This window comes from Tachypleus tridentatus, chromosome 4 (genome assembly GCF_004210375.1).
Source record: "Tachypleus tridentatus isolate NWPU-2018 chromosome 4, ASM421037v1, whole genome shotgun sequence".
Taxonomy (NCBI): Eukaryota; Metazoa; Arthropoda; class Merostomata; order Xiphosura; family Limulidae; genus Tachypleus; species Tachypleus tridentatus.
In genome coordinates, this window is record NC_134828.1 from 100,218,510 (window position 1) to 100,242,470 (window position 23,961).

The following is a 23,961-nucleotide window of genomic DNA, read 5'->3' on the forward strand; positions in this document are numbered from 1 at the left end:
GATAGTCAACTCCCACTATTCCGTCTGACAAGAGTAGCCCAAGAGTTGGTGGTGTTGACCAGCTCCCGTCCATCATTTCAAAATGAAAGACGACTAGCATAGATAACAGCCCTATTATATTTTAGGCGAAATACAAGCTATTACTTTTCTCACTAAATTACCATGAGAATATGAAAGAAAATTATTTGATTTCTGTCTCCTCTACCCTGTTCTTTTCCTCATCTGTTGTCAGCACTGATAACGAATAACTGCAACCTTGAAAAGTCGTAGCAAGTCTAGTCTTAGGTTAAAGCATTCAATTTCACCAGTAGGTAACCGGGATTTATATACATATTTCATAAATAAAGCAAGAGCTTTTACTAAACATACCTGGAAGAGTTATTTCTTTACCATAGTAACAAGTCTCAACAAGAGAAACATCGCAATATATCGATCTGAAACTCCTTTAAAAAATGCACACTTTGATTTTAAGATTTGTTTGAATGAAAAATAACAACCTTTACGAAATATTTGACATTTTCAACCTGAATGACAACGAGATAAGTGGTTATTCCAAGAAACCTCAAGATTCACGTATAGCACTCTCCAATTCAAAATTATTGATCAAAGGGATGGTAAAATGTCAGTATTATCCCGTAAAAAAAAAAAATTGATTCGAGGTATTCTATATGATTTGTTTTATTCTAAGAATTAATTATTACACAACTTATTTATGCAAACCGTAATAATGAGTTAATACAAAATGTATATTATATCCAATATACAGCCTATAACAAAATTGTTGATAAAACGTCGACTTGCTAGACTCAAATAGACAACAATTATCTCCCAATAGCACAGCGGTATATTCGCGAAATCACAACGCTAGAAACCGGGTTTCGATACCCCTGATGGATACAGCACAGATAGTCCATCGCGTTGCTTTGTGCTTAACAATAAAAACGTGTAGTTTCTTAACGACACTTCAAATGTAGTAGTTTCCAGTTATTTTCTTGGTTTAAAAGAATGAAATAAATTGCGTTTTATAAGTCGCAAAAAAACATTAATGGAGGTTTATCATAATAGAGTCGCTAAACGATCACTTCCAAAAGTTTCTATAAAACTTTCTAATAACGGTCTGAGGAGATTGAGACCCTATTGAATAATGCATAGCAATAGTTGGTAGTTCTGTTTGAGTTTAAACTGACAAATGTGTAGATTTATAACGAAAAAAACAACGATTTTCTATTCATACGTTCTAAACTTTCCACTGAGTTTAGGGTTTTGCTAATGAAGCAAATAACTTGTGAATGTTTTAAGTTGTATTTCACGTTTATTGTGTTTTTCGGTTCTATTTCACTCGGACGGTTCAGCTCCTTCCTTTCTTTTACCATGTGAAACAAAAAAAAAACAGACAAAACTTGGAATATCTTGTAAAGATTATAAAATCTAATACACGTATTTCGTCCTTGTATAAATGAACAAATTTCACATTTGTTCAGCGATAAAATAACAGAACAGAGACAAATGTTGCAAGCAGAGGTTGTAAACTTCTAAAACTACCGTTTAGTTCGACTTTAAAACAAAGATACTTCACGTCTTATACAACTGACAATTGAAGAGTATTTCCTGTCATGTTATTATCTCAAATGATGAGTTGATCCTTACGAATCAACGTGATAATAGATTTACTTTTTTATTAAAAAAACACACCAAAAAACGCTTAAGCAAGGTCGTAAACAATGTCTACACTTTCGAGACACAACACTTCCAACATACTGAGTGTAGGTGTGAATACCATGCCATTCTCATCTAAAAAGGAAATATTTTTGAATAATTAGAATTGTTGATGTTTAAATAATGAGACTCATTTCACAAGCAGTTTGACGGGTTACCGATTTTTAGTACCGAACCTTATTTAACTATTGAAAAAATAAAACAGAAAAATTTTAAATTTGTGATTAAAAAGGCTTAGTACTTTAGTGAGCTCCTCATGATCTAATGTGTCTTATTTAAGTACCTGTAAAGCTTTATGTTCTTAACTCATTGAAAACGGTTAATAAGACAAATACGATAATAAAAAGCACTACAAACACTAGATACCGTAAATTGCGAAATGAAAAATTAGGTTTTTATTACCAGCTTTAATACAAAAGAACTGAAACGGATATTATTCACAGAGCTGCACAATGGGTTATAGGCGACGTGCTCACTGCCAGTATCGAAACCCTACTCCCCTGCTCGACTTTTAGAGTTATAAGCACCAAGGCTTTCCACTGAGCCTGCTATCAGGGACAGTCTGAAACGCTAACATTTGTTTGTTTGTAATTAACCGCAAAAATATACAATGGGTTATCTATGCTCTGCCCAAGGTATAGAAACTTGGATTCTAGCGTTGTAGGTCCGCAAACATGCCGCTAGGCTACTGGGGGGCCCAAACGTTTGTGAAGCGCGTGCGAGTTTTACGCCATTCTCTAGTGGTGAAATATTTCGCATTTCTTTAGTTATAATCTTTGGCTACAGGACTCTGCAGGGAGGACAACTCAGAAAGCTAATATCTGTAATTTAACAAACTAATTCGCGTTTCCTCAGCTCTGACAGAGGGAGGTCAATGGGCAAAATTATCAAACCACGGCGTAGTGCGTTGTCAAACTAATATGTGCAGGATCAAGAATTTTTTAGATCAAAACACTGGCGCCCCCTGTATAGTCCTTTCCCTCATTATATCACAAACACGTTGAGACTGACTAGATGTATGAAGTGAAACGTTAGAAGCAACAATTATATAAAAAAATTAGGATGCAAATAAACACTATTTCTTAAGTTGTTGCGGGGGGTGTCAGTGACACCCCTCTGGTACGGTCAGGGTTAAGGCATTCATTCCACTTCAGTTTGTTTTTCTGAAAATTCACTCGAATAGCATCTACTATTCTGATCATGCTACTGTATGCAGTTCTTCTGCTACCATGGGTTTTATTGAAGGTGGGGGGGGGCTCTTATTTGGCTGGAACGTGTGCGTTAATCCAGTCCCAGCATGCAGGTGGTGAAATCAAAATTACACCAGTCAACTCAGTTTTCACATCAGCTATTCGCATGCGATGTACTGAAATCACTGATGTTTATATAACGTCACCATATTCATAACGCTGTTAAAATAGAAACTCAAACTGACATAAGGGAGGTAAAGGAGACCTTGAGGTCCAGGACAAATCTTTGTTTGATCTTCTCCTCTGGACTTTTTGCTTTTTATTCACGCGAGCACGATATGCGCTGGCGTAGATCAAGTAGCCAAAATTGTTCGGGAACCCTTGAATGCCCAGGTCTGGAACATTGTACCCAGCTGCCACCCTCTTTTGTGAGCAGTACCGATTAACGCTACATAAAAAATAAACGGGTTTCCAGTTGTGTGTGCGTTCAGAAGATGTATTTGTTTGTACGAGAGTTTTAAAACTTCAGAAACATTAAATGTGCACGATAGATAGCTCATACGAACACAAGTGACGTTTTATTGGAGGCATAGAATAGCTCATACGAACACAAGTGACGCTTTATTGGGGTCATTGTATTAGATCGAAAAATCTTGGTCTGCTAGCAAACATTTTACGCGGGTTAGATAAACTCACGTGTAAGTGTGTTTAATAAAAACTACACGTAAAGTAATGGTAGTTACAAATGTGTACAGAATATGAAACAGTTGCAGACGTTTAATGCAAGGAAATTACACGCGGGTTAAGTGTAAATTTGAAATCGAAGCCAGTCATCACGTGGTGACGATATTGCACAACTGTGTGTAGCATACTCGTTGCATAATAAAATTTAACTTCTTAGACAAAAGCCTTTTTAACGATATAACATTTGTGGCGTTTGACAGCGAAGTTTGCAAGAAATATCGAACAGATAAACGCAAACGTATTTTTAATGCAGATGATTGGTTTACGAACAGATGTTAGGACGTATTTCACAAATAGAAGAGTTCAACGTAAAAGCAACTAAATTAATAATATACAACTTTGAATTCATATATTAAAAACTCAATTTTAAATATTGACCCACTTTTTTTTAGAAAAAGAAACGAGAAGACCAAACGAAACGTTTTAAAATATTTTTCTTTTGATAAATAAATACGCGAGTTTTATCTATATCCTAGTGCGCTTTTAACATGTGATTCAACAGAACATGTTTACTAAGCAGAACCGGCGCCCTGCTTTCACACACACACACACACACACACACACAGCATATGATATATAAGCCCCAAACCCCGAACACGTACATTTCCCCCCCCCCCATACTGTGGCCTTGGTTAGCCTTAGAAACGTTCTTGGTTCTTACCTGAGGACAAGCAAGAAAAAAAACAACTTCAATTTTATTTCTGTTGTATGACTGGTTGAATAAACTATATTTTAGTCCACGAGACAAATTATGGTCAACCTATTACCAAACATTGACGGACAATGATTGTAGACATTGTTGACAGGACAGTGAATGCTTAAACGGTTGTCAAAAATTCATATATACATACACACACAATTTCTAAAGGAAAAGAAATTCTGTGATCAAAAGACAAATATCTGCACCTACATGATATATCGATGGGATTACTTTAAAGAATAGTTCTTAACACTTGTCACGTCTATTATCGTTCTAGAATAAAATATACTTAACACTCCTACGAAAGGTGGGGCCTAATAGGCCCCAGAGCAACTTGATAGGTTATTAATATTAGACTAATAAATTTGTATTTAAATGAAATTGCCATTTCATTTGATTCATTCATCAAATGTTGATGAACATGGCGTTCATGAATGAATTTGATTCATTCATCAAATGAAATGGCAATTTCATTTAAATACAAATTTATTAGTCTAATATTAATAACCTTTCAAGTTGCTCTGGGGCCTATTGGGCCCCACTTTTCGTAGAAGTGTTAATCAGGAGTTGCCAGAGAGCCTAATTAAGAAACTGAGACTAATAGTAGGCTTTCTCAAGAGACAAGGATAACGATTTTGGCATTATACTGAAAACAACATTCACGCGCGCACAGTTCGGGATTGAGTTTTAACAAAATCTAGAATAACTTTTTTTGGTTTTCAAACAAGAGTCAAAACTCGAGTACTTGGATGACAACGATAATTAAAAACAAGCCGAAGTATTCCTTATCTCCTATGTCTGGATGAAACGTACACAGATGGAAAAAGAAAAAAAAAAAACGCTCACGTACTTTAATGAAGTGTTCGAATTTGTACTTTAAACTATATACTTACGTAAATATACAATGGGTTTAACTGAGTGTCCTTGAATTCCCTCTTGTATCTAGATGATGAATTATGATTTAAAATAACAATAAGCTCTTCATGGGCCTATTTTTTCTCTATATATTCTTACACCAATACGTTTTCGTTCCTTTGAATAAAAATACTGAAGCCGATAAAAAAAAGTTACTCACACGAAAATCGTTTTTGAATGCTACATTTAACAACATTTGAATTTTTGCATAAAGATTTTTTTTCTAAAAATATTAGATAAAAACAAACGCGCATAAAAGAAGTTACGATATTAAACACCTAAAATTAATGCGAAAATCAGAAGATAAATGCTGGCATTTCAAGAGATAAAAGTGCATACAGAGATGCTACGGCTAACATATTTTTAGTCCCAGTAATTTATAGTTTCAAAAACAACTTGAAGAGTGTTTGTTTCTTAAGTGCAAGATTAACTTATAGCCTGTTTGCACTCTGCCCAACGCGGATACGAAAACAGAATGTTAGTGTTAGAAACATCAAATCTTACAGCCACCAGGGGCGAAAAATAGTTTATCTTGTTCAAAGTAAGAGCTACTTAAAACTTGACTTATCCACAAATTCGGACACTGAAGATTAGTCTTAACGAGGGGTCAAGAGGTGACACTAAAGAGAAACAGATCAATAACCAGTGTTACCTACACTCGGTATATCAAACAAGTGTCCTTTTACACTGCTGTGACACAACATACTGAGAAGTCTTACGCATTCACCCGTCTTAAGCATTCAAAATAACAAGTACTTTCAAAGTAATATAACAATCATCATTAACTCTAATTGTTAATTTTGTTGTTTCCACATGAAAAACAAACAAAACTTATGAATGACGACACGACCACCACCTGCTGGGTAATATAGGAAAGAATGAAACCTGAACTGAATATTGGTAACTCGAAAAAAAAAAAATCTTACAAAAGCAACTCAGTTTAACAAAGGCGTTTTCAAACACTACTCAGTGATGAACACATTTTAGGGGTTGTTGCTATAAACACTGATAATTACACGTTGGCCAAGTTACAAAAGGCTTCGAATCAAAGACAGCATTACATTGGAATCGGCCCCCGGGTAATTAAAGAAAAAAAAACACACGAACAGCTCAGCTAAACAATTAAACAGGGATCAAGATCACCATGTCTGTACTTTGCTATGAAACATGAGCTTCTACACTCATGGGTCGGCTGACCTGGTACAAAGACCTCTTACAAGCTTTTTCCGAGAAGAACTTCTGATCATTCAGAACTCGACAAGTTTCTCGAGGCACGTTACTTAACGTACAGGAAAAAAAGAGCTGTTCTGGTGGAGAGAATCAGGCAGATTTTTTCGACGATTTTCAGCCTCTAATTAATAGAACGTAAAAAAAAAAAAAGATACATGTTGGTTGTGTATAATAATGTATAGCTACAGTTTCTATTAATTTCATGGTCAAGTCTCTGCATCTCAACCTGTCAGTGAGATTAGTAATGGAGTGGTTGGAGTGTCCAATGTTATCCCTTTTTTCGTTTGTTTGTTTTAAATTTCGCACAAAGTTACCCGAGGGGTCTCTGCGCAAGTCCCTAATTTAGCGGTGTAAGATTAGAGAAAAGACAGCTAGTCATCACCACCTACCGCCAACTCTTGGGCTACTCTTTTATCAACGAATAGCGGGATTGACCATCATGTTAACGCCCCCACGCCTGTGACCCTCAGTTTTCGAGTTGAGCGCCCAAATCACTCGTCCATGCCGGGCCTTTTTATTATTAAATCAGTATAGTCAATGCGAGAAATAGGAAATAGCTAAACTAATGGTAAGTAACTGCAGAATACCGTGTAATCTAAAATAGAATTATGATTCACTATTAAGGAGACAATAAATGTATATGGATACAAGTTTTGAAATTCGTTTATTCTCCAGTCCAGCTTTTGTTTGTCTAATGTGGAAACAAAGTCACAGTTACCGACAGAATGAACGAGATCTTTCTTACAAAATAACAGTTCTTAGATAAAACAAAACTTACTATCGAAATTTTCATCTCTTTACGAATCAGATGTATTAGTACTTGTAAATAGCTTGCTAGTATTTACCAACGGTTTCATCAAGTGAGAATGGTTGAATTAGAAAACACCTTAAGCATGTTCACCATGCGTTCTTGTACCAGGAATTCTTTGAAACGTTTTTCTAAAATGACTTGCTAAGCTTAACACTGCATGCTTTGCCATTTTCACTATCTAATCTGACGACAGTAAGCTTTTGCTTGTTTATTAACTTAATTTTCGTATTGAAGCATGTTGTGTAAGCACTTCATTTTAGCGATTTCACTTAAAACTTGAAGAAAACGATGGGAAAAATATACATTTTTATGAAACACTTTTGCAAATAAACCGTTTAGTGTATAGTAAAACTGTACTATAGTCACAAGCAGATTAAAAGCGTATTGCTAAGAAACCAGTCAAGTGGTTACTGAACCTAGGATACAGCCAGTCAGATAGATTTTTTTAAAAAAATCGGTCCCATTTGCAGGGAATCTAATAAAACTACAGATTTACTAAGCTATTTTTTTTTCTCCAAGTAGGAATACAGAAAACAATTGTGCAAAAATACTATAGGAATTGAAAAACTATTAATATAGTATTCTCCATTTACAGAAGCAAGCGCATGAATACATTCGTACGATAAAAACAAAAGACACAAAAAAGTTTGAAAAAAAAATCTGAAAAACATTGGTCACTGATATAAATAGACATTTAAAATGTTTATATGTTAAGAACTACTCTTCCCAGGCGGGACGAATTATACCAAGAACCATAACTTTTTTAAAATGGAAAGACTAAACAGCGTCGCAATAAACAGGAAAAGGTAGTTATATTTTCACTCACTTTATACCCCGTTTATTTAGATTTATGTGGACGTGAAAAGTATACTCTAATACGCCTTTTGTTGTTGTTGCCTTGCAATTAGAATTCTCTAACAGGAATTGCCTCTTCGTCCAAATATAGTTAAGCTGATATTACAGAGATCCATATAGTTCTTTTCAGAGACCAATGCTTAGCAGAATACTTGTCATCTTCGTGAGAAGCTTGGTGATGTAGGACTAATCCAGACTGCCAGCGGTTCCTCATATATCACTATTATATAGTACATAAAAAAGAAAGAAAAAAAAAGCCATTAAGAACGTAACGCCACCAGGAAACCAGACAGAGAAGCAGGCAAGAAATGTTCACAGCACTGCAAACGTGAGTATGAGGCACAAACACACACAGGTTGAAAGTATTAGGAGTTAGTATCCCAAATGGTAGAGATATTACATGCACCAGATGATAAACTTAGCTGTTTGTTGAACTTTATCGTCTTTGATTCATCCGTTTTGGAATAGCTCATCTGGGCCTACAAATCTCACAAAACTAACCTACGATTTTGGAACAACAAAACTCCACTACTCTATGTCATTGACCGCTTGTGGGTAGAAAGAAGTGTAAAGTCGCTTCCAGAATCACGGGGCATGCGAGACATTACACGACTTAATATAACTGATAATGTTGTTATGACAGGGTTCGACAATTAAGATATATTGAAGAGCAACATTTTGTAACAAGGTCAGGCTTTAAAAAACGTAACAGTACTCGTTTAGAAAAACAAAAATTATTGGTTTGTTTTGAATTTCGCGCAAAGCTACATAAGAGCTATTTGCGCTAGACGTCCTTAATTTAGCAGTGTAAGACTAGAGGAAGGCAGCTAGTCATCACCACCCACCGCCAACTCTTGAGCTACTCTTACCAATGAAGTGATATTGACCGTCACATTATAATGCCCCCACGGCTGAAAGGACGAACATGTTTGGTGTGACGGGGATTCGAACCTGCGACCTTCATATTACGAGTCGAGTGCCTTAACCACCTGGCCATGCCGGGCCAACAAAAATGAAGTATAGGAACAGTTAAATGACCTATTAATGTTCCGAAATCCACGCCCGTTGAAGAAAAAAAAAATACATAACTTTGCATGACGAATATGTTTAAGTAGTTTATACATCTACAAATCAATCAATCAATGAATTAGAAAATATTTTGTAATGAGCATGAGAGAGAAAAAGTTTAATATAACAGACTTTGTAACAAGTCCTATTGATTAAAGTTTAATATAACAGACTTTGTAACAAGTCCTATTGATTATTGGCCTGGCATGGCCAGGTGGTTAAGGCACTCGACTCGTAATCCGAGGGTTGCGGGCTCGAATCCCCGTCACTCCAAACATGCTCGCCCCTTTCAGTCGTAAGGGCGTTATAATGTGACGCTCAATTCACTATTCAGTGGTAAAAGAGTTGGCGGTGGGTGGTGATGACTAGTTGCCTTCCCTCTAGTCTTACACTGCAAAATTAGAGACGGCTAGCGCAGACGAGTAGCTTTGCGCGAAATTCAAAAACAAACAAACATACTGACTAGTCTCAGGATGGGTAAGTTTACGAACTATTCAACACTAAAATCAGAGGTTGGAATCCTCGTGGTGTGCATAGCAGATAGCCTGGTGTGGTTGTGTTAAAACAAAACATGCTGGCGACAGTTGTACATATTGTAAACCAAGTATAAATATATGTTCTAACTGGAAAGTACAATATAACTTAACAAACGGAGTTAATGGAAACGTATCACGAACAGAAAAATGTGTTACAACAATGTTAAACTCTGAAAAATTAAGAGCATACAAATATTATTTCAACACCGAAATAAATACAGGTTATTTGTGGTGAATGAAGGACGACTCAAATACCACACTCGAACCACACATCATGAGAAGTCTGGTCTTGTTTTTCAATTTGCTCATATCCGGAGTTAACGATGACGTAGAAGTTCTCAAAACTAAAACAGTGAAAGTAAACACGTGAATAGACTGGTTCTTTCGTTGGTGTTGACTGGAAAACCAACATGAATTATCAGTCTCAAATACTTTTTGGTACTCATTCTGAGTATAATTTTACTGTTGTAAAGGTTTCTACTGTTGGGTAGATTCTTTTGGACGATTGGTTAAAGTAAAGAATGCATAGCCCAGTAGACGAATGATAACGAGTGTTTTATATATCACGAAAAACATTTAGCTTTACTAATGTTAACTACTGCTTAGCCTGAGTTCACAGTAGATACTAACATGTATCCTGCAAAAGCAAACTTGTGCTATCGTTTTACAGCACAAAATTACCAGAAATAACACTTCTTACAGGTAAAATATTTTATTAATACTTATGCGCAAGTATTCGCGCTGATTTGAGTGTTATCAGGATAGAATGATCCATGTATTTGATTATTTTCTCTGTACACGCAGCTATGATATTGTTGTAGTGTTATTGTCTCGTAGACGTGATCTTTTAAATCGTGTGGCTATAAAATAATTCAGAATCAAGTGCAATTCAAACCACAATAAATTAGTTTATCTCGTCCTTAATACACTAACAAGCTTTAAGACCGTGGCAACACTTAAGCCACGTGTACAAAAGGGGCTAACTGCATTATACTGACGTAAAAATCACCTTGTGCAAAGTAACTCATGAGTGATAGCTAACTCGGACTCAAATACTTCGCTTAAATACACACTGGTTCACTACACCAGTTACAATAACTATTTTCTAGCCTTTCTCTATTAATTTAGATTCTCGTATTTGTAAAGCATTTCTTGAAAAGATCAAATCTTTAGAATGTTCTAGACATATATTATTAAACATTTTGACCTTAACGCAGCTCCCTCTAACTAATAACTAAATTACAATATTCAAAATACAGCTTACAACAATGAAAAATAACGTAAATATTTAATTTCAATAAAACAAAAACAAGTCACAAGTTAAAGCCTTTTAAATATTAATATTTTGCACTCTTATCCGAGACAATAAAACAACTTAATTCCGAAATAGTTGGTTTGTAGAGAATAAATGAATTTTTTATTGAAGTAACTAGTTTATTTCAACTGATTTATGAAGGTGGTACGAATATGAATAAGTAAGATATTGGAATTCGCCAAACAGAAAAGTTAAGATTCTCAGTTCGTTTCTCGTGTCTATTGACTTCAACAATAATTTCGATTGTTCTTTAAAGGCCCACCAGTGGCACAGCGGTATATGTGTCTGTGAACTTGTAACATTAGAAACCGGCTTTTAATACCCGTGATGGGCATAGTACAGATAGCCCATTGTATAGCATTGTGCTTGACTACAAACAAATTATTGAGGTAAAGAGAAATAAATCTGAACTGTTCCAAATTAGTAACGATCATTAATGCTACAAACAGCGAGGTCTATATAATAATGTTTATCGATATTTTTACCCATGTGGCCCAGTTTGGGCATTTTTTGTATAAGGTAAATACTGATCAAAATTAGATGAGGAAAAGTTGATATAATACCTCCAGGATAATTACAAACTAGTGATCTGAACAAGCATCCTACCATTGATAAATTTATCCAGGCCAAAATCCTCAAGACATTATCAATTTTTCACACACTCAGATCAGGTTTCAAAATGATCATATTTGGGTTAGTCTAAAGAGTCTAAAACCAGCATAAAAAAACAAACGGATTTTGGTACAACTTCCAAACTGGTTGATCAAAAGTCGATCTATTTGGACGAGTGTCGAATGCTTTGTGTCAATTTGGCCAAAAATTAAAGGTATTTCAGTGCATACAATATTCGAAGCATTTCAAATCGAGCAGGAACACATAAAACTTACCAGATGACCTATGCAAAGTATTTTAGTAAAGTCGACAATGAAATTAATTAGCATCTGAATAGCCATCTTCAGTAACCAAGTCAACATCAACTTTTCTGAAGTTTCCTTCCTTACACCTTTAGGTTCCCTTTTGTTGGTTATATGAAACTTCCGTTCAGTGGATATTACATAGTGTTCATATCCATATGGTCTACATTTATCAAAACTGAACCATTTGCAGCAGGGTATGGCTGTCTTTTTATGTTTCCAGTGTTCTACGACAGTTTTTTAAGATTTGGAACAGAAAAATCAATCAACTTTTGGCCAGAAAAATGAAAATATTTGTCAAAAAGGACAAAAAATGTTGAATAACATTCTATTTCTTCTTAACAACGATCGTTTTAATGCATATATTTAATACGTATTCATGTTTTTTTCCAATTTTACGTATCACAGTGTCCAATTAAATCGGGAATTAGAGTTCTTGAATTGGTTTTATATTTTACAACGGGTCCCACAGTGGGTAAGCTGTAAACTTTCGGACTTGTAATGCTAAAATATGGTGTCAACTGGACAGATAATCCACTGCACAGTTTTGCGCTAAAATAGACAACAAATACCATTTTATTTCTCGAGGCATTCAGTGTATATGATTCATATACTGCCAGTATAGCTGCATGAGAATAAATAAATATACAAATCCTATTTCAACAGTACGCGATTGATTAAACACGATCAAAATGGCCATTCTTTGTAGCGCATAAAACAAAAAAACTACTTACCTTCATATCGTATCAGACGGAAATCTCGAACATGGGTCGTGTGCCTTAAGTCTGCTAAAACAAGTAATCGACCGGCTAACAGAACAGCTATAATCCACTTCAAATCCTTGTTCGGAGAACACAGAGACAGTGTATAAAGTTGGCTCATATTGCACTGACATAAAAACACAGCAAAACCTAGTATAACAAAGGAACAGTGTTTGTCACCTTCTGGGAGACATGAGCATAGCACTTGTACAAGTTTAGTAGTTTTTAACGGCTTTTCAAAAATTCAAATGTATTTTTCACACCAGAGTTCTTGATTCAGATCAGTACGTCTTCGACCAGCAGACTACAGTTATCGACTGAAATAAAGAAAAAAAAAAACAGTTAAATAAAAGCACAGTTTTTGATTGGATACATAAAGCATTGAGGATATAAAAACAAAAAGGTAAATGTCGAACTTCTTACATGTCAGCCAATCTCAATCAAACTGTCACAGTTCAGTGATCTCTGATCAGCACTTGACGAAAACCAAATCATTTTGACGACAAAAAGTCACACTCAAATTCTAAAGTCCTGTAATTATTTTTTAAGGTTATAAGCCTATTTTTAAAAATAAAAACCAGCCATTTTTAAGTAGGATAGATATTCGAGAATCAACAGAATAAATATGGGATTGTTAATTAACACTGAACACAGATGGTGGTGTTTATGAACCCAGATGATAAAGCTTCGAACGGCATAAAGAAATGCTCATGTTTAATCACACTGAATATTCAAAAAAAGAAGCAATGTTTGAAATACTGTACTGACCAACTAAAACAAGTTAATATTTTAACATTAAACTTTCTTCCAGTGTTGGGCCGGGCGCATTCTAATAATAATCGTGCTGCAAAGGTCCAAAGTTCGAGTAGGAATATACCCACGAACATGCTTTGCACTTGTGACAGCGTTATAATTTTTACAGTAAATCTCGCCTTCAGTTAAGAGTGGTCACGCATGCAGAGGGCGCTGGTGATTGGTTGCCTTATCTCTGATCAGTACGTGCAGAGTCAGGTGCCACTAAGATCGATATACTTCCAAACCAGCTGTTTTAAACTAAATATTTTAAAGCAACTCGTGAAACTATTAAACTCAACGACTGTTAAAGAGAAACTGAACTAGCATCGTTTAGAGCGATTGAATTACAACAATGCACAGAATCTAATATTTCACAATAAGTGGAAGAAACAAGGCCAACAATTAGCGGATAGATATGTTACTAATATTAAGGGCTGGAATCTTCATTCATCTCCTGCTTCTCCAATAACAACGTTTATTAGAAATTAAAACGTTATTTGTACACTATAAGCTGTGTATATTCAACTACTGGAGTTATACTACTATACAATAAAAAGGATATTTAATAAGCTACAGATCACTCAATTGTTTTTCTCAAAGTGTTAAGACTTAATAAATTTACCTCATTCTCCCGTGTTTAAGTATTCGTTGTAAGTAAAAATGACTAATAGCAGTTATTGGTAGTCGTCCATGAAAACCGATAACTATCATCTAGTCCACTACTATGTCTGTCGTATCTCAGCCGGTCTGATGAATTTTGGTATTGGGCGAAAGAACTCTGGTTCTGCATATTGCAGGTATATGTTGATAGATCGAAGTTTCCTTTAACTCAAGTTTTTTTTGTGTTTTTTTTTAGATCATCAGGGCGACAGTTTTAGAATTTAGCTATTACAACTTGCAAATACGCTGGTGCTCTTTAACATATTTTAAATACATGCTTAACTATTAAAGAATTAGAACATGTTACTTAAGTCTGTTGGCTCAAGCTCTCAAAAAACTTTGCAAAATAAACCATTTTAAATACAGATGTTCCTAAGAATACCTTAGGTTTTGTTGTATTTAAAATTATTTTGTTTCTTATTGTTTGTCTGTAAAATACGGCGCAAATAAAGAACTGCGAACCGCAAAAAGAAATGAGAAAAGACGAACTAGGTATGTGTACTAGTTGAGTATTAACTTGATTTATTACAAGTATGCTGATGAGCCTAAGCCAGTAAAACAGCAAGACTAGCTAATTGGCTAGAAAACACGACTGCTTTCGGTCCAGTACATACATAAAACTGCTAACGGGATGAAGTTAAGAACAAGTTCCGAGCTATGACGAAATGGATGGCTCTGTATTAATTACTGTCAATATACAGCATTTCCTGCTTTACCTTACACAAAAAGTGGTGCTTAAACCTGGTCGACCGCAGTGAAGCTCATTTTCATTCAGAAAATACCAACTAATCGATTTGATGAATATCCCTCCAGCCCTGACTACGTATCGGCACTAGTCTTAGAGTAACATTTATTATGACTAAAAATATTGAATATTGGAACAAAATAAAATACCATAATTTTGTAGTAACAGGTATAAAAGTAACTTGGAATTATCAATTACTATATTCAAAAATTATTTATTTATAAAAGATATCTAGAATTACGTAAAGAAATTTCTTACAAAAAAAACAAACGATTTTGTTAACGTAATGTTTGGGCTATTATATAACCGATGTGACATTAACCATTCTAATATCAACGAATGTTTTTTTTCATACGGTCACAGCCAGGTCAAACGGAATGAGGCATAAACTGATATTACTTTAAAAAATAAAACACAAAATTACAACACCTGGAGTTCAAACCCTAACCAAACTGAGAATACTTCAAGCAAAATTCCACACAATTAACCGGAAATTACGTAATACTTAAAAAAATAAAATTAAAAAACTTCAGCAGTATCTTTCCCGCCAAAAATAAAATACTGAAAGGTGGCGTGACTTATCATAATCATTACATTAGAATTATTTTCTTATAAATCATTAATTGAATATAGTTTAATAGTCTTAATGCAAACTCAGGCGGCAACTTTAACTGTTTTTGGAACTTATATATAAAATTATAAAATAAAAGTTTAACTGGATTTCACGACTGCAAAAAAAACACCAAAAAAAACATGAGAAGTACTTTCAATTAAAATATATTGATAACGTTTCTATGAGAAAAGTATGAAAAATAACAAGAAATTAAACAATTAATTTACCTCATCATACTTCAAGCACTAACGCATTATAAACTTTTCTTCAGCAACTTTACACAATAGTCCATTTCGTAAAATTCACGTACTAAAGTTTTAGCTAGATAGCTTTACAGCGACAAGACGATTCTGCGTTTATAGCAAACGAATTTCCAGTACTTTGGCTCAGCTTACCAGAAAGTCACATTTAAACACGTTACGTTTCAACAACAAAAATTCGAGGGCTGCTGTTTACCAAGGTGTTTCCTAACGCGTCAGCTCCCCCTGGTAGTGACTGAGCGTTTCACGTGGCCCTCAGACAAACTTGACGACTACATTTTCAAGCAGCACGTGCGCTAAGGGGGCATACAGTACAACACAGTTCAGCGCTGATAAGACGTTTTCCAGAACCCATGAAACAAACAGTGATAACCTAGTGGGTTAATCTCCTTAAATTTGTATAAAATGTATCAAGAACACAAATTACACAGTAAAGAACCGCTTCATAAAAAAACTCTATTTTTCCAAGTTTTGTGTGTATTCGTCTCTTACCTACATTGTAATAATTGCAAGTAAGGATCAAGGTTTAGATCCAAGCTGTGAAAGTGTGTTGTTTCAATCAGAAATTAGCGATAATACCGTGTTTCATCGAAAATAAGACAGGGCTTATATTAATTTCTCCAAAATATGACACTAGGGTTTATTTTCGGGGGATGTCTTATTTTGATATATTAAAAAAATGAAGTTACAAAGTAAAACTATTAAACTAACCATTTAAAATAAACTATTATTAAACTATTAAACTAACTGATTAATACTTAAACAAACTAATTAACTAAATATTAAACTAATTAATAAATTAATTTTTTTTTATTTCTTTCCTCTTCCTGCCTTTCTTAACTAGGGCTTATTTTAAGGGTAGGGCTTATATTAAAATTATCCTCAAAAATCACACTAGGTCTTATTATCGGAGAAACACGGTATTTACAGAACTTTTGTTTAAGCTTATAACATATGTTGTTTTTTTTTAAATATCTGTTATGTTGGTAATCATATTTCCAAGTGGGTTACTATTCTTACGAATAGTGCTATGATCGTGAAATCAAACTACTGATAACTGAATGAAGGTTGTAATTAGTAATATGTTTGAGTTTCAAATTAAAATGTTAATGTTAGCATACGGAAGGTTTCTTTAATGTGTGATTTAACACTCCTACGAAAAGACGTTTCTAGTCCTGATTTCTCCAAGCCCGTTCCCCTGGCTGTGGTTTCGCTAGATAGTAGATAGGGACAGTGGGAATCTTGTTAATCCATTCATTAATGGATTTAAATGGCAATTTCATTTAAATACAAAATTATTAACCTAATATTAATAACCTTTCAAGTTGCTCTGGGGCCTATTAGGCCCCACTTTTCGTAGGAGTGTTAAAGAATAAACTGAAAATAGAAAATTGAATGACCTGATTGTAATGAGTTAACATGTACACAAAACGATCTGCTTGTGAAGGTCCAACACAATCTTTCGTGGGTTATCGGGCAGTTTATTACTCTTGAGGTATGCCACAATAATATGACATTTAGTAAAGTTATCTTTTTTTTTTTTTTTAATGGGGAAGTACTGAATTTATATGTTGATACCACGACTATCGAATGTTTATTTCTGTTTAAGCACAAAGTTGCAGAGTGAACTACCTGCAAAAATCGAATATCAAATTTTATCGTTGTAAGCCCTCAAGACTTACAACTGAGATAACGCCGTGATTATTAACAGTGCTGTACCGATATAAAACAACACGATGGCCCCTAGGTAACTTGATGTTATCGAGTTTTGTTTACACAGCTAATCTTGTGGTCACACTACACATTGACACAAAAACAGGGCTATGAAGAATGAACTGTAATCACTTTCTGGGATTCCTATCTTATCGATAAGTGCAATACAGATACGTAACGCCTTAAACTGAACACCAGTACACTAGTATCAGATGCCACCAATGACTGGTTGTTAGCTTTATAATTAAACTATCTTCGGTCATAAATACATTCTAATATTATTAATAACTCGTGATCAAAACTATTAAGTAACTTATAAATCAGTTATGTTTGTCCTGCACAAAGAGAGACATACACACAGTGAGAATATAATGCTATCAATTAATATAAAAGAACCATATATAAAAAACGTAAGTAACATTTGGTTACACTAAATCACATCTTTATCAACGATATTTTCAACCGTTATTCCATTAATATTTCACGAGTATTGGCTTATTAAGGGTATTTATACTATCCTAAATATCCTTATTCTAGTTAAGAATGCAAAATAGTATTTCTGACAAAGCTAACTTCAAAGAAAAGCAGACATTAGATTTCACTGTCACTTGAACAAGTTACAAACCATTATCTAGTTTTAGCAAAGTCCAAGAGCATTTCTATGAAAGGACTGTGTGTATCTTGAAAAAAACAAACAAACTCAACAAAAACACACATCCGATTGTTATTTTTACTAAAATGAATATTATATTGTTGGTTAGGCTAACCTAAGCCTAATGGCAAAAATAATTAACAAATATTTGTAATCAGTTGCCTTACTCATGTTTTATTTTTAAAAAAGCCTAATTACACTTATATTATTACAACTTACCATATGAAAAACTCATTCATTTACTCATTATTTGATAAGTCACACTGACATATTCTAAGTTGGAAAGATTCGCTAGCTAAGTATAACCCATGGGTTGGGAAGGGGGGTGGAGAATATAGACAAAGTGGTGACCTTATTGGTCAAGTCATCTATAACAAGGAAGGCAGTGTACAATGCTGGAAGGGTTATAACACTTGAGTGGCAAGTATACCCCTTCCCCTACTCCCAGCCCTTCGCCGAGAACAAAAGAAAACATTGGACGTGAGTTTACAGGCGTACAATTAACAAGGCACTGAGTTGATGGAGGAAATTGGAAATCCGCTTTTTGTCCTGGACCTGACCTGGGCACAGAGACGCCAGGATTAAGAAAGCGCTTCTAATTTCTGAGTCTCGTTCAATATTTGATGACATATATTTAACAGTTTTGGTATATATTTACAGCGCTTTATTTTTGGTACATTTCGGTTTTACGGAGAAACGGTAGCTTATGTGCTGATACATTAAAATATAAAAACTAACAATTTTGTTGTGTTTTTTTTTCAGGTGAATCATGTTAAGTTCTATATTTACAGACAGATCAATTTAAGTTCAACAAATCTTGTGGCACAACGAATACTAGTAATGCTTAGTTTGTTTTTGCTTTTTTAAACTTCTGTACGTTTTGGTATAAAAACTTGTACGTAGATACAGTTATTTCGATAAGGAACCGAGCGAAAAAGATAATGTCTGATATATGAACGTCAGTTTCTTGTATCGAAACTTGCATATTCATTAAATACCGTTACGTACATATATATTTTTTTCTGTGAAACATAATTCACTAGTTATGACAAACTCAGTGAATGTGCTGTTGATATTTATTTATACAGAATGAAATATCCTAGAAACCGAAAGAGATTTAGTTTCAGCGAGTTTTACGATTTATCACTTTCAACTTTGTGGAGTTTGTTTTTCCTTCGCATAGAGAAGAAGTTTGTCCACGTTAACCATCTACTTCGTAAACAGCTGGGAAAAGTGACCGTTTGACAGGTTCCACTACATTACATACGGTCAAGAGCAAAAAATAGCACGCGCAGACTGGGTGACGGACGATACGGGATCTTCAAAATAACGTATAGTGCGTTTCAAAAAATCAAAGTACATACTAATGGTATAAACTACAACTTGAGAAGCTGTGCTCTAAATAGTGTTTCTATGTTATTATAAACCTCTGCTGAAGGACTGTGCCAGATAAACTTACAAACACATAACACTGTGTTATATACAGCACTTTTCTCAACTTAAGTAACTTCTTTATGTTAGTGTAAGTCGCTAAAGCCTTATATAAATCCGTGAGTTTACAAATTTTAACAGGGTTCTGAAACTGCGAAGCTACATACATTCAGTTAATTTCCGTGTTACTACCAGAATCCTTTAATATATACTACTCAGAATGAGTAAATTATTAACTCTTTAACAAATCAAATTACATCAGTTACTCTGATTTTGGCTTGTTCTGTTCACCTGTCACTACAACGATAAGTGACGCAGTTCTCGCTTATTTTGCAGACTGTATGAATTTGAAAATGGTTTCAAAAGTCACGCTCCACACGAGCAGAAAACATAAAAGGTATTTTAAGTTGTTAAATGAACTACTGGTTTTAGACTTTTCCTTTGAATTTTCCGTAAGATAATTATGGAAGTTATAGATATTTACAGAACAAGAAAACGCTGTGCACTCCGTATATATCATGATCTTCCAAACAAATGTATAAATATAAGTATTATCAATTATCATTTCAAATTAAGCATCGTATTTATTGACACATGACCCTTTGTATTCGAATTTAACTTTAAACACAGCATAGATTTGACGCCTAGGGGGAAGGACGTTTAAAGTCATTTACGAAACACTAACACGGGAGACTCACAGCCCCTTAAACAGCTGTCTCCAGCGTTGCCCATTCTGTTCAAAGACGCACCCCCCATCCCGCATTTGGCCAGCCAGGCACTTTACGACTTAAATTATGTATGTGCTGCCTGCACGTGTACATTTTCAACTTCGACAAACTCACTAGAAGCACTAAGTCAAACCACGTGTGCTTACTGCGAAGCACGTGCAAGCAAACTAGAACGATACGTCACTCTACACTACAATTTTGACAGAAGTAGGAAAATTGGGAGAATTTTGAATTTTCAACCAGTTCTTAAATTAGAGAATTAAATTACAAACTTACTAATTAAGCCAGTTAATGTTTTTTTACCTCAAACGCGTTGTAAACTTACCAAAAAAAATCCATTGTACTATACTACAGAGATTTAGCGTTCTCCGATTGTAGGGTTTTGTGACCTGAAAATTGGAGCACTCTTATAAGCCTGCAATTTGAAACCTTTAATAACACAAGTTGAGCGTTTCTACACAAACTAAAATCCTGAAACTTAAACATGAACTGTTACCAAAATTGTAACACGGGGCAACCTTCAAGGACGTCCTTGATACATGTAACCAATATTCTTACAAGAAATGAACATGTGCCCAGAAACAACAAGGATGGGATAAAGTTGAGCAAGCGAGATAGGATAGGATAATAGGAACTGATTTTTTATGCTATATAAATATCAACACTATGGTTGCTTTGATCTGGAAGTCTGACAACAATTACTATAGTAAAGCCCACAGATAAACAACACATACGACATATTAGATACAAATATGTAAATTAAATTCTACTATCGATACTGTGCTTCACGATACCCATGGTGGACAAACATAAAGAAGTTACCGCGTGGCTTTGCGCTTAACAATAAAACAATTAGACAATAAACACTAATTTTACTGTTTTGGTAATATTAACTGAAACGGTATATTGTATTTATTACGGGTAAATGTATTATTATTATTTCGCTATTAACCATAAATCGGCAAAATTCCTGTTTAATTATTGTTTACGAAAGCAATTTAGTTTTCAGTCTACTCAAGTTTATGAAGTGATACGTTGAAATACACTGAAAATCAATCAAAACCTTATGTAAAATCAGCCACTGCCAAAAATGTGTAATCCAAACCGTTCCGTAAAAATTTGGATTAAGTTGCAATTGGCATTTACGAAATATGTCAGGGTAGCTGCGTTATGGTAATTCCGTATTACACGGCTGTCTAAAGCGCAGAATATTTCATTCAGATCTTAGAATTACGTCAAGATCAAAAGTATCTGAGGTGTCAGTAGCATTATATTAAAAAATGAAGAACTCGTCGTTTGTATTTCAATACATATATATACAATAACGTTTGATTTTTTTTCTCTCTTAACCTGAGTATAAAAAAACGTCATAAGAAAAAGAATGCGATACTCCTTTTAATGTCATGGAACATAGGATGGTTAGTTTCGGGTTCAACAATGCAGTGTGACATATAAACCTCACTATCTTCTTGCTTGTAGACTGCAGAAAGCTAACGAAGAAGATATGTTGAAAGGTAGGTTTTTCATACTAATGCAAGTGTTCTATCTTGTAGAAGTACGCAATTAACTACGTTAATATAACTGCAATATCCTTTGGAACAGGTAATTTTTCTGAAAGAGGGATTACCTGTTTTAACCATTCGTACCACAATACAGTAGTGTGTTATCTGTCAGTCAGTACACACTAAAATGGCGTTACAGAAGGGAGACTTAACGTTGTAATTTATACTGTGCCATAAATTACGAGAAAAATTATAAATTATACTCTGTAGGCCACAACACAGCATGACATACGAATTTGAAAAGCAAGAAATAAAAACATTTGTTGCGTTTAATTTTGGTTTTATTTACTCTTGAAATAAAACACTTTGAGGAAACCTGCAGAAATAAATCAAGTTTCTATCTACCTTAACTTTGGAGTAGGTGATTTCTTGTTACTTTAATGCATAGGCTATATAATGTGGAAGCAGGTAATTTATATTTAACTTACTGCACATACTATATCCAAATACGTAGAATAACGTTTTCTTTTTTGTTTTCTTAACCTAAGTAGAAAAAAAAACAGTCATTAGGAAAATGAATGTGATACTATATACCTTAGAGCAGGTATTTACTATCTAACATTTTATTGTTTTTGAATTAAGCACAAAGCTACACAATGGGCTATCTGTGCTCTGCCCACCACGGGTATCGAAACCCGGTTTTTAGCGTTGTAAGTCCGCAGACATACCGCTGAGCCATACTATCTAACTACTACCACAGTTTCTAAACTTATCGGTGGTAGAAGTTATACTAATGACAGAAAATAGAGGCGAAAGAAGAAGCTAATACAAATATTGAAATAAATTTTTCCTCAAAATTAGACCCAGACTTGTCTATCAATATAGAATAGAAAAACAAAAACAGCTGGCAGCTGTTGACAAATAGTATTGAAAGTATAACTGAAGTTATAGTACTAAGTTATAGTATTTAAAATATAATTAAAGTCCTCTTCCTGTAGTTTCAATTAATTTTAAGGCACACTTCAAAATAACTAAAGCAAGTAATGTGAAAATATTTTAATATTATTATATCTGTCTCTTAATGTCAACGAGATTTAATCTAAAGTTGCGCCAAATTCTTTACAAGCATTAGAAGAATATTTGTTAGGTTTATCTATAAGCGTTTTACAGAAATAACTTGGTCTTTTACCTCTTCATAAAGAAATAAATTACTTGGTCTTTTACATCTTCATCTAGCGGAATAGTAAGGGAGACAAAATTCGTAGTTTTTACAAGTCAACTAAATCTTAAAAACACCAGTCACATATGGACTATCAGCACAGTGTGACATAAAAATTTATCAGCACTCGCGCGTAGTCCTACGTAAATTAAAATAACGACCGACAGGTGGTTTAAGATTAATTAACTTCCTCTCCTTCAAAAAAATATAAATAAATCACTGAAAAAATATATGAATTTCTAATCTTTGTTAAAATATTAACCTGTTCAACAAAAATGAAGACATATTTAACTAAATATTTAACACTGGAATTAAAAACTAAAGAAGAATACGTTTATTTAAGCTCTCTACGATCATCTGTTCATCCATATCTCAGAAAACTTTGTAAGTTGTTAAAATTGCAAGCTTCAATATGTGTTGATGCCTGTGTATTAAATTTAAATACACTATTCGACAGATAAAATATTAAACAGTATTAAAACTTTCTAGATGCTTTTAACCAAATAATCTGAAAAGTATATTACTGAAGCATCTTATATAAGCAATACTGAATATTTAGTTATTTTACATGTTGTATACAGCCTGAAGAACTATTTATTCCATCATCGATTGTACTCAGCCTGATGACCCGACACGGCAATTTCTGTTATAATAAGCTTCTGAAAGGTCAACGAGGCCAGTCTTATACTACAAACTTTCCACAGCCTTCATCTCCCACCAGCTCGGTACAGCCACGTAGTTAAGGGGCTCGACTCGTAATCTGAGGGTCGGTGGTTCGAATCCCTATCGCAGGTAGCCCTCGTGTAGCTTTGTACGAAATTCAAAAACAAACAAATAATTTTACCACTACCCACTGTATGTTGTCACCAGCTATCCACACTATCGAAG

The 23,961-nt window shown here is 34.4% G+C and overlaps 1 protein-coding gene across 1 annotated transcript in view; it reads right to left on the reverse strand.

Annotated features, from left to right (window-relative positions):
- The window catches only part of LOC143249766 (semaphorin-5A-like), a 170,601-nt gene that overhangs the window by 35,939 nt on the left and 110,701 nt on the right, over window positions 1-23,961 (reverse strand). Inside the window, 1 exon segment of the mRNA XM_076500155.1 lies at window positions 12,729-13,072. Coding sequence (XP_076356270.1) covers window positions 12,729-12,876 — 148 coding nt within the window. The 5' untranslated portion in view covers window positions 12,877-13,072.